This window comes from Sylvia atricapilla, unplaced genomic scaffold, assembly GCF_009819655.1.
Source record: "Sylvia atricapilla isolate bSylAtr1 unplaced genomic scaffold, bSylAtr1.pri scaffold_127_arrow_ctg1, whole genome shotgun sequence".
Classification (NCBI taxonomy): Eukaryota; Metazoa; Chordata; class Aves; order Passeriformes; family Sylviidae; genus Sylvia; species Sylvia atricapilla.
In genome coordinates, this window is record NW_027077055.1 from 3,575 (window position 1) to 14,547 (window position 10,973).

Below are 10,973 nucleotides of genomic sequence, written 5' to 3' on the forward strand. Positions count from 1 at the left end.
ATGCACCAAAGTAGGAACACCACAGCATGTGGCATCCATTCAAGCAGACATCTTGGGAGAACATGTAGAAAGAATTATCAAAGCCCAGACTGAAGACTTCAAAGAGGCTTTTGCAGCTCTTTGACAAAATGACTCTACAGCAAAATGATGGCGACACTTATAAAAGCACAATGTTACAAATGCGGCAAACAGGGACACTTCAAGAAAAACTGTCCAGAACATACAAAGAATGTAGATCCATCAGGTGTTTGCCCGAGATGCAGAAGAGGAAAGCATCAGGCAAGCCACTGTCATGCTAAAACAGATGTGGATGGAAACCCTCTGCCTCTCTTGGGAAACTCCAAGAAGAGCGCGAATCATCAGCGCGCGACGACATGAGTGATGGCGATGACTCAAAGCCAAATTCCGCAAGTGGGACAGTCGTCGGAGAAAGTCAATCCGACGCCCTCAGCAGGACAATCTACAGGATCCCCAGTGATCCAGACCTGCTGCCACCAGGGGCACAATGTGAATTGGCAGCTTCCAAAATAATAGGTTTCTTAAATGAAAATCATGCAGTGATACCAACAGGAGTCACTGGAACTTCATGGAAAAGCCAAGAGTTTTTAATCATAGGTAAAGAAAGAAGCAGCATTTTAGGTCTCATCACTTATTCTACACTTATTTGGGCATGGGTGTGAAGAATTTGAAGGAATGTGCTGCATGAACTTGTCAGATCATTCTAAATCAATTCACGAAAACCTCAAACAATTGCGAGAGAGTGTAAACAAACTTGGAGAAGTAACTGGGTCATGGCTGGATGGCATGTTCAATTTTTTTTGATCTTTCACCACTGTGGAAGGAAATTTTAAAAACAGGTTTATGCATCCTCTTGGGGTTTGTAATTCTGCTCATGGTCATGCCATGTCTGTTTCAGTGCATGCGACGGCTCATGGACAAAGCTGCTAAAGAGGTCTTTTTGGTTCAAACAGGAGGGGGAGATGTTGGAGTCCAGGACATCCCCTTGGATGCAACTCGGGGCTTTTAGAGGGCCAAGGACTTTAAACCACGGAAATCGCGGGTGAGGGAAAACCCTTCCCGAGATGGAGGAAGGGGGAATGCCAGGAAAGCAGCCTCAGCCTGAGTGTGTTGAAGAAACCCCAAAATCCTCCTAAAAATTCTCTAAAATCCACCCCCCGCCCCGATTTTTCTCAAAACCTTTCCAAAACATTACTTAATTTCCCCCAAATTAACACCAAATCCTGAAAAATCCCTCAAAATATGAGTTTTCCTAGATCCTCCCCAGGTTCTCTCAACATTTCTCTAAAAGCCTTTAGAAGATGGTGTAATTCCCCAAAGTCCCCCAAATTATCCCACATTCCCCCCAGAATTTCCTTTGAAAGTCGAGATTCCCAAAATTCTCTCAGAACTGTTCTGAAAGTCCCTGGAATTTCCCTGAATAGCCCCAAAATTCCCTCAGTCATTTTGAAAATCCCTGATATTTCTCTGAATCACTCCCAAACCCCTTGAGATCCCCATAATTCTCTGAGAACCCCACTGAAAATCCCTGAAATTTCCCTGAATCCTCCCAAATCCCTCAAGATTCCCAAAATTCCCTCAGAACTCTCCCAAAAATTCCTGAAATTTCCCCAAAAAAACCCCGAAAACCCCTAAATTTCCCCCTAATTTTCTCAGAACCCTTCTGGAAATCCCTGAAATGTCCCTGAATTGCTCCAACACTCCTAAAGATCCTCAAAATTCCCTCAGATTTCCTTCCAAACATCCCTGAGATTTCCCTGAATTGCTTCAAAACCCCTCAAGATCCTCAAAATTCCCTCAGAACCCTTCCAAAAATACCTAGAATTTTCTTGAATTGCTCCAAAACTCCTAAAGGTCCCCCAAATTCCTATAGAACTCTTCTGAAAGTCCCTGAAATTTCCCTGAATTGTTTCAAAAGCGTAAAAGTCCCCCAAATTCCCTGAGAACCCTTCTGGAAATCCCTGAAATGTCCCTGAAATGCTCCAAAACACCTAAAGATCCCCAAGACTCCCTCAGAACCCTTCCAAAAATCCCTGAGATTTCCCCAGAGTCCCCTCAGGATACCCAAACTCCCTCAGAACCTTCCTGAAAATCCCCCCAAACCCCTCAGGGACCTCACCCCAAACCCCTCAGGGACCTCACCCCAGACCCCTCAGGGACCTCACCGCAGACCCTTCCATCTTCCCCAGACCTGGGATTCCCTGGTGTGACAGGATTCCCCCGTCCCCACAGCTCCCTGGAGTCCGAGGTGTCACAGCTCCGTGCGCAGCTGGAGGCTCTGCAGGCGGAGAAGCAGCACCTGCAGGCAGAGGAGGAGCAGCGGCGGCAGGAGAGGGATGAGGCACAGAGTCGGGCACAGGCGCTGAAGGAACAGCTGGAGAACACTGAGGTGGGGCCCCGAATTCCTGAGAAATCCATGGAAAAAGGAGAATTGGGAGCGTTTTCGTTGCTGTCTGATCTGGAATTCACTGGGGCGGGTTGGCAAAAAATGGCGGGAAGCTGTGAGGGGGAAATCCGCTAGGGGGCGCCAAAAAAGGGCGGGACATCGAGGGGTTGGCACCAATTCCGGCTGTTTTGGCACCAAAATCACTCTGAAAGTGCCTTGGAATGTGGGGAAATGGGGATTTTCACCAATTCAGCTGCTTCTGCCCCACAAATCCCTCAAAGGGTCCTGAAAATATGCCAAAAAGCCCTGGGATTTTGGAGCTGTTTTGCTGCTCTCTAACCTGAAATCCACCCAGACCGCCAAGAAAAGGCAGGGAAATGTGGGGTTTGGGCCAATTCTGGCTTTCCTGGTGTCGAAATCGCTCAGGGGGAGCCTCAAAATTAGAGAAAAATGGGAATTTTCACCAATTCAGTTGCTTTGACACCCAAAAATCCTTCAGAGGATGCTTCAAAATCCATGAAAAACTGGGATTTCGGAGCTCTTTAGTTGCTCTCCACCCTGAAATTCACCAGGAGCGCCAGAAAAAGGTGGCAAATGAGGGGTTTCTTTCAATTCCGGTTTTTTGGTGTCAAAACTTCTCAGGGAGTGCCTCAAAATGCTGGGGGAAATGGTGAAAAATGGGAATTTTCACCAACTCAACTGCTTTTCTGCCTAGAATCCCTCAGGGTGTTTGAGAAAAACGAGTTCCACCCTCCTTTTTAAAAACGTGTAAGTTTAATGAATTAAGAAAATAGACAAATTAGGAGACAGAATAAGTGAAGCCTCTTGGCTGAGGGGGCTTGGCACAAGGTCCGCCCGAAGCCCTCCTCACCCTTTTAGGACTTCTGTCTTTAAGGAGAGATGTGTTGAATATTCAATAGATGCTAATCCAATATTCTTCTTTTGATCGGTTTTAAGTATTCCCAATCATCTTATCTAATGGATTTATTTTGTGGGTGACTCCACTCAGTCTGGTGACAGGATGTAAATTTTCGTCTGGGATTTTCTGGTTCTTTTCATTCGGATGAGAAATCAGAAAGTTAACAGTTTTTTTATGAAGGGTCACAAGGTGAACCCCCCTCCCATAACTTCTGGCTTGGTAGTTTAGACGTTACGAAGAAGAGATTAAAATACACCCCAGTCTTAACTCTCTGGTATATCAGAAAAGACACATTCGTTACCCGTCTGAACTCTTTATTAATAAAACATAATACAGTCTAACTATACATTAAGCAGTCATGTTAATATTTGCGAAAAGCTGAATGTAGAATATGCATTTATGACAGTGTTCAAAATGTGTGGAGGGAAAAAAGGGAGTTGGAATAGTTTTTGTTGGGTTTCAAGTGGGAATCCAGCAGAGGGCGCCAAGAAAAGGCGGGAAAACGAGCACTTTGCGTCGATGGCGGTGAAATCCCTCAGAAAACGTCTCCGAATGTGGGAATTCGCAGCAGTTCTGCTCGTTTGCACCCCAAATCCCTTGGGGAATGTTATAAATAACGAGTCCAATTTCATCAAAATACTAATTTATTGATAAATACAGAAAAAGCCAAAATCAATCGGACAGCATGGATCCCGGGATCGATGTTGGGTGAAACTCAGATCCGACAGCGTGCCGTGTCCTCCCTGGTTCACAAATTCTGCCCTTGCATGGTTTATTTTTATATAGTTTTTCTTGCCAGACACAAAGGTTGCCTGACCCCATCGTCCCGTCTGTGGGTGTTTCAAATTCATATTTCCTTTCTTTCCCTCCGCTGGTCTGGTGAATGGTTTTCCGGGCAGTGTTGGGGCTCCTGATTAGATTTATGGGACCTTGGCATTCACATGCCCACCGGTCCGATGTAGATAAAATCCCAATCAGGTGATAATCACCACGTTGTTGGCAGTCCTATCTCCGGAGAAGGACCATCTCCTGGTGGGGCACCCTTCTTTCTGTTGTAGATGAATGGGTCTCCTATTCCTGGAAGTGACTTGTAGTTGCACCACGCTTTTATTTTGTGGAGGCAGAGGCATTTGATACAGTATGTTTTCATACAGGATATCTTTCTGAAAAAAACCCAAATTAATTCCCCAATATTTACAACAGGGAATGAGTGAAAATCTGCACAATCCTGGAAAAATGGGGTGGGTTTTTTTTACTATTTCTCTACTCAGCGCTCAAAATCCTGAGAACAGCAAGGAGGTACAGGTGGGGGTTCTGACCTATTTTTGGCATGTCCCACGCCATGGTGCAGGCCCAGGTGCAGCAGCTGCAGAAGGAGCAGCAGGAGCAGAAGGAGCAGCTGGTGACACTGTGGGAACTGGAGGTGTCGCACAGGACACTGCTGGCCAAATACCAAGAGAAAATCCACATGCTGGATATGGAATGGCGCCGCCTCCACAACGACATCCAGGAGCTCAAGGTGGGCCCTGAGGGATGAGTTACGGGCTCTGGGGGTTGTGTCAGGGGAGTAGCAGCGTGTTCTGGGTGAGAGTTCCCAATGGGGGCAGGCCCCTGAGGGCTGAGACGTGGTTTGGTGGGGTTTTGTCAGGGAAATACCTGTGTGAGGGGAGACCCTGGGAATACCCCCTAGGGCTGAATCCCGGTTTTGGGGGGTTTTCCAGGCAAATATCCGTGTGTTCTGTGTGAGGGGAGACCCCAGGACTGTCTCGGAGGGTTGAATCCTGGTTTAATGGGGTTTTTTTTCCGGAAAACATCCATGTGTTCTGTGTGAGAGGAGACCCCAGGACGGTCCCTGAGGGTTGAATCCTGGTTTAAAGGGGTTTGTTCAGGAAAACATCCATGTGTTCTGTGTGAGGGGAGACCTTTCCCTGATTCCTGAGTGGGGAGACCCCCTCTAGGGCTGAATCTCGATTTTTGGGGTTTTTTTTTTAGGAAAACATCTCTGTGTTCTGTGTAAGGGGAGACCATGGGGCTGCCCTCAAGGGCTGAATCCTGATCTTTTTGCTTTTCCAGGTGAACAATCCTTACGTTCAGTTCTCAGTCCCAAACTTTGCCTTTTCCATGAGAACATCTGTGTTTTCAATGTCTCAATCCCAACTTTTTGGCTTTTCCAGAGGAATATCTTCCTGCTTAATGTCTGAATCCCAGTTTTTTTGCATTTTCCAGGGGAAAGTCTGTGTGTTTAATATCTGAAACATGAATTTTTGTCTTTTCCAGGGTGTCGTGGTTTAACATTTGCTAAATTTTGTTTATCAACTGGGAGATAGGATTTTGGGAGAAAAAGGCAAAACAGGCACAACTTAAAAGTAAAACCGGATAGATTTTATTAATATACACTAAAGAAAAAGAGGAAAAAAAATTGAGACATTTTGAGACATTCAAACACCTTCCCCCCCTCTAAACTGTTCATTTTCTCACTCACCACAGAGAGAAAACCATGATTTTCGGTCAGTCACCACCATCTAAACATGATCCTACATCACCTTGGGAGAGGAGCCTCCCTAGGGTTATGGAGAACACGCCACAAGAAAAAGGTCTGGTGGCTTTCACAGATCCGCAACCGCCCGGAATTTTTGCAGATTCTGTGCAGTCTCACCCACAGAACAGTTTTCCACGCTGTTTATGGGCTTCCACAGGTTTGGGGAATCGGTTTAAGAATGCTTTGCTAGTACAAAACAGGGATTCTCTTCCATCTTTAAATTCACTTCCATTTCAAAAAGAAATAGGGACCTCCTTGTTCTTTTCCAGGAGCCAGGGACATATTCTATTCAAAATTCTCAGTTAAAACCCATGTGTATTAATACACACAATCCTTCGGCTAGAACTTGCATTCCCCCAAGCAGCATTAGGATACTATAAAAAGAGTGTGTTTTCTCCATAATTTACCTCTAGAGAAGTCTGGTCAGAAATGTCCACTTCCTCCATCCCATCTTCCAGTAGTCTTCTTCAGTTCTTTCACGGACTTTGCTTCAATGCTGTCTCTTATATTTTAAATCACTCTGTCTTCCATGCAGGAGGGAAAAGGGTTAAAGTCTTTACCCAGAGTTGTTTTTTTTCCCTCCAGAGGATTCCAGGAACTTCAAGGCCACAGATGATGGGGAGGAAGAGGAAGAGAGAGGGAGAGAGAGAGAGAGAGAGAGAGAGTGCAGTCTCAGGAATGTCCCTGAAATGCTCCAGAACACCTAAAGATCCCCAAGACTCCCTCAGAACCCTTCCAAAAATCCCGGAGATTTCCCCAGAGTCCCCTCAGGATCCCCCAAACTCCCTCAGAACCTTCCTGAAAATCCCCCCAGACCCCTCAGGGACCTCACCCCAAACCCCTCAGGGACCTCACCGCAGACCCTTCCATCTTCCCCAGACCTGGGATTCCCTGGTGTGACAGGATTCCCCCGTCCCCACAGCTCCCTGGAGTCTGAAGTCACACAGCTCCGTGTGCAGCTCGGGTTGAAGGACCGTGAGGAGGAGCAGCTGCGGCGCCACCTGGACGAAGCCCAGAGGGTGGCACAGGCGCTGAAGGAACAGCTGGAGAACACTGAGGTGGGGCCCCGAATTCCTGAGAAATCCATGAAAAAAGGAGAATTGGGAGCGTTTTCGTTGCTGTCTGATCTGGAATTCACTGGGGCGGGTTGGCAAAAAATGGCGGGAAGCTGTGAGGGGGAAATCCGCTAGGGGGCGCCAAAAAAGGGCGGGACATCGAGGGGTTGGCACCAATTCCGGCTGTTTTGGCGCCAAAATCACTCTGAAAGTGCCTTGGAATGTGGGGAAATGGGGATTTTCACCAATTCAGCTGCTTCTGCCCCACAAATCCCTCAAAGGGTCCTGAAAATATGCCAAAAAGCCCTGGGATTTTGGAGCTGTTTTGCTGCTCTCTAACCTGAAATCCACCCAGAGCGCCAAGAAAAGGCAGGGAAATGTGGGGTTTGGGCCAATTCCGGCTTTCCTGGTGTCGAAATCTCTCAGGGGGAGCCTCAAAATTAGAGAAAAATAGGAATTTTCACCAATTCAGTTGCTTTGACACCCAAAAATCCTTCAGAGGATGCTTCAAAATCCACAAAAAAAAAAAAAAAAAAAAAAAAAAAAAAAAAAAAAAAAAAAGAAAAACAAAAAATAGGAATTTGGGGCCTTTTTGTTGCTCCAGAGGCCCAAAAGGACATCAGGGAAATGAGGGTTTGTGGCAAGTCCAACTTTTTGGTGTCAAAAATTTTTCAGAAGACCTCTCAAAATGTGGGGAGATGAGAATGTTCACCAAATCAGCTGGTTTTGCACTCAAAATCTCTCAGGGTGCTTCAAAATCCATAAAAAACTGGGATTTCGGAGCTCTTTAGTTGCTCTCCACCCTGAAACACACCAGGAGCGCCAGAAAAAGGTGGCACATGAGGGGTTTGTGTCAATTCTGTTTTTTTGGTGTCAAAACTTCTCAGGGAGTGCCTGAAAATGCTGGGTGAAATGGTGAAAAATGGGAATTTTCTTGAATTGCTCCAAAACGCCTAAAGGTCCCCCAAATTCCTATAGAACTCTTCCAAAAACCCTGAAATTTCCCAGAATTGCTCCAAAATGCCTAATATCCAAAAAATTCCCTCAGAACCCTTCCAAAAATCCCGGAGATTTCCCCAGAGTCCCCTCAGGATCCCCCAAACTCCCTCAGAACCTTCCTGAAAATCCCCCCAGACCCCTCAGGGACCTCACCCCAAACCCCTCAGGGACCTCACCCCAAACCCCTCAGGGACCTCACCCCAGACCCCTCAGGGACCTCACCCCAAACCCCTCAGGGACCTCACCCCAAACCCCTCAGGGACCTCACCCCAGACCCCTCAGGGACTGCGGCTATTCCCCTGACACAACCCCCAGAGCCCGTAACTCATCCCTCAGGGCCCACCTTGAGCTCCTGGACGTCATTATGGAGGCGGCGCCGCTCCATATCCAGCATGTGGATCTTATTCGCATATTCATCCAGCAGCCTGCACTGTGAAACCTTCACCTCCTGCAGCGTCACCAGCTGTTTATCCTGCTGCTGCTGCTCTTCTTGAAGCTGCTGCAGCTGGGCCTGCACCATGGCGTGGGACATGCCAAAAATAGGTCAGAACCCCCACCTGTACCTCCTCGCTGTTCTCAGGATTTTGAGCGCTGAGTAGAGAAATAGTAAAAAAAACCCACCCCATTTTTCCAGGATTGTGCAGATTTTCTCTCATTCCCTGTTGCAAATATTGGGGAATTAATTTGGGTTCTGAGGGAGTCTTGGGGATCTTTAGGTGTTCTGGAGCATTTCAGGGACATTCCTGAGACTGCACTCTCTCTCTCTCTCTCTCTCTCCCTCTCTCTTCCTCTTCCTCCCCATCATCTGTGGCCTTGAAGTTCCTGGAATCCTCTGGAGGGAAAAAAAACAACTCTGGGTAAAGACTTTAACCCTTTTCCCTCCTGCATGGAAGACAGAGTGATTTAAAATATAAGAGACAGCATTGAAGCAAAGTCCGTGAAAGAACTGAAGAAGACTACTGGAAGATGGGATGGAGGAAGTGGACATTTCTGACCAGACTTCTCTAGAGGTAAATTATGGAGAAAACACACTCTTTTTATAGTATCCTAATGCTGCTTGGGGGAATGCAAGTTCTAGCCGAAGGATTGTGTGTATTAATACACATGGGTTTTAACTGAGAATTTTGAATAGAATATGTCCCTGGCTCCTGGAAAAGAACAAGGAGGTCCCTATTTCTTTTTGAAATGGAAGTGAATTTAAAGATGGAAGAGAATCCCTGTTTTGTACTAGCAAAGCATTCTTAAACCGATTCCCCAAACCTGTGGAAGCCCATAAACAGCGTGGAAAACTGTTCTGTGGGTGAGACTGCACAGAATCTGCAAAAATTCCGGGCGGTTGCGGATCTGTGAAAGCCACCAGACCTTTTTCTTGTGGCGTGTTCTCCATAACCCTAGGGAGGCTCCTCTCCCAAGGTGATGTAGGATCATGTTTAGATGGTGGTGACTGACCGAAAATCATGGTTTTCTCTCTGTGGTGAGTGAGAAAATGAACAGTTTAGAGGGGGGGAAGGTGTTTGAATGTCTCAAAATGTCTCAATTTTTTTTCCTCTTTTTCTTTAGTGTATATTAATAAAATCTATCCGGTTTTACTTTTAAGTTGTGCCTGTTTTGCCTTTTTCTCCCAAAATCCTATCTCCCAGTTGATAAACAAAATTTAGCAAATGTTAAACCACGACACCCTGGAAAAGACAAAAATTCATGTTTCAGATATTAAACACACAGACTTTCCCCTGGAAAATGCAAAAAAACTGGGATTCAGACATTAAGCAGGAAGATATTCCTCTGGAAAAGCCAAAAAGTTGGGATTGAGACATTGAAAACACAGATGTTCTCATGGAAAAGGCAAAGTTTGGGACTGAGAACTGAACGTAAGGATTGTTCACCTGGAAAAGCAAAAAGATCAGGATTCAGCCCTTGAGGGCAGCCCCATGGTCTCCCCTTACACAGAACACAGAGATGTTTTCCTAAAAAAAACCCCAAAAATCGAGATTCAGCCCTAGAGGGGGTCTCCCCACTCAGGAACCAGGGAAAGGTCTCCCCTCATGCAGAACACATGAATGTTTCCCTGGAAAAACCCCGCAAAAATGGGATTCAGCCCTCGGAGACAGTCCTGGGGTCTCCCCTCACACAGAACATATGGATGTTTTCCTGAACAAACCCCTTTAAACCAGGATTCAACCCTCAGGGACCGTCCTGGGGTCTCCTCTCACACAGAACACATGGATGTTTTCCGGAAAAAAAACCCCATTAAACCAGGATTCAACCCTCCGAGACAGTCCTGGGGTCTCCCCTCACACAGAACACACGGATATTTGCCTGGAAAACCCCCCAAAACCGGGATTCAGCCCTAGGGGGTATTCCCAGGGTCTCCCCTCACACAGGTATTTCCCTGACAAAACCCCACCAAACCACGTCTCAGCCCTCAGGGGCCTGCCCCCATTGGGAACTCTCACCCAGAACACGCTGCTACTCCCCTGACACAACCCCCAGAGCCCGTAACTCATCCCTCAGGGCCCACCTTGAGCTCCTGGATGTCGTTGTGGAGGCGGCGCCATTCCATATCCAGCATGTGGATTTTCTCTTGGTATTTGGCCAGCAGTGTCCTGTGCGACACCTCCAGTTCCCACAGTGTCACCAGCTGCTCCTTCTGCTCCTGCTGCTCCTTCTGCAGCTGCTGCACCTGGGCCTGCACCATGGCGTGGGACATGCCAAAAATAGGTCAGAACCCCCACCTGTACCTCCTTGCTGTTCTCAGGATTTTGAGCGCTGAGTAGAGAAATAGTAAAAAAACCCCATCCCATTTTTCCAGGATTGTGCAGATTTTCACTCATTCCCTGTTGTAAATATTGGGGAATTAATTTGGGTTTTTTTCAGAAAGATATCCTGTATGAAAACATACTGTATCAAATGCCTCTGCCTCCATAAAATAAAAGCGTGGTGCAACTACAAGTCACTTCCAGGAATAGGAGACCCATTCATCTACAACAGAAAGAAGGGTGCCCCACCAGGAGATGGTCCCTCTCCGGAGATAGGACTGCCAACAACGTGGTGATCATC

General features: G+C 46.8%; 1 protein-coding gene across 1 annotated transcript; it reads left to right on the plus strand.

Moving 5' to 3' along the window:
• The first annotated feature begins 374 nt into the window (after positions 1–374).
• Positions 375–5,105, plus strand: LOC136374780 (kinesin-like protein KIFC1). The gene is made up of 3 exons (XM_066340169.1): positions 375–507; positions 2,208–2,407; positions 4,675–5,105. The coding sequence occupies exons 1-3, from the start codon at positions 375–377 to the stop codon at positions 4,858–4,860; spliced, it is 519 nt and encodes a 172-aa protein (XP_066196266.1). The 3' UTR covers positions 4,861–5,105.
• Positions 5,106–10,973: the final 5,868 nt, after the last annotated feature.

Bases quoted from the DNA above. Each gene is read 5' to 3' on its own strand.
- LOC136374780 (XM_066340169.1), top strand. From the start codon at position 375: ATGAGTGATGGCGATGACTCAAAGCCAAATTCCGCAAGTGGGACAGTC. The intron at 508-2,207 runs GTGAATTGGCAG...CATCTTCCCCAG, and splicing joins GCTGCCACCAGGGGCACAAT to ACCTGGGATTCCCTGGTGTG. The intron at 2,408-4,674 runs GTGGGGCCCCGA...GCCATGGTGCAG, and splicing joins AACAGCTGGAGAACACTGAG to GCCCAGGTGCAGCAGCTGCA.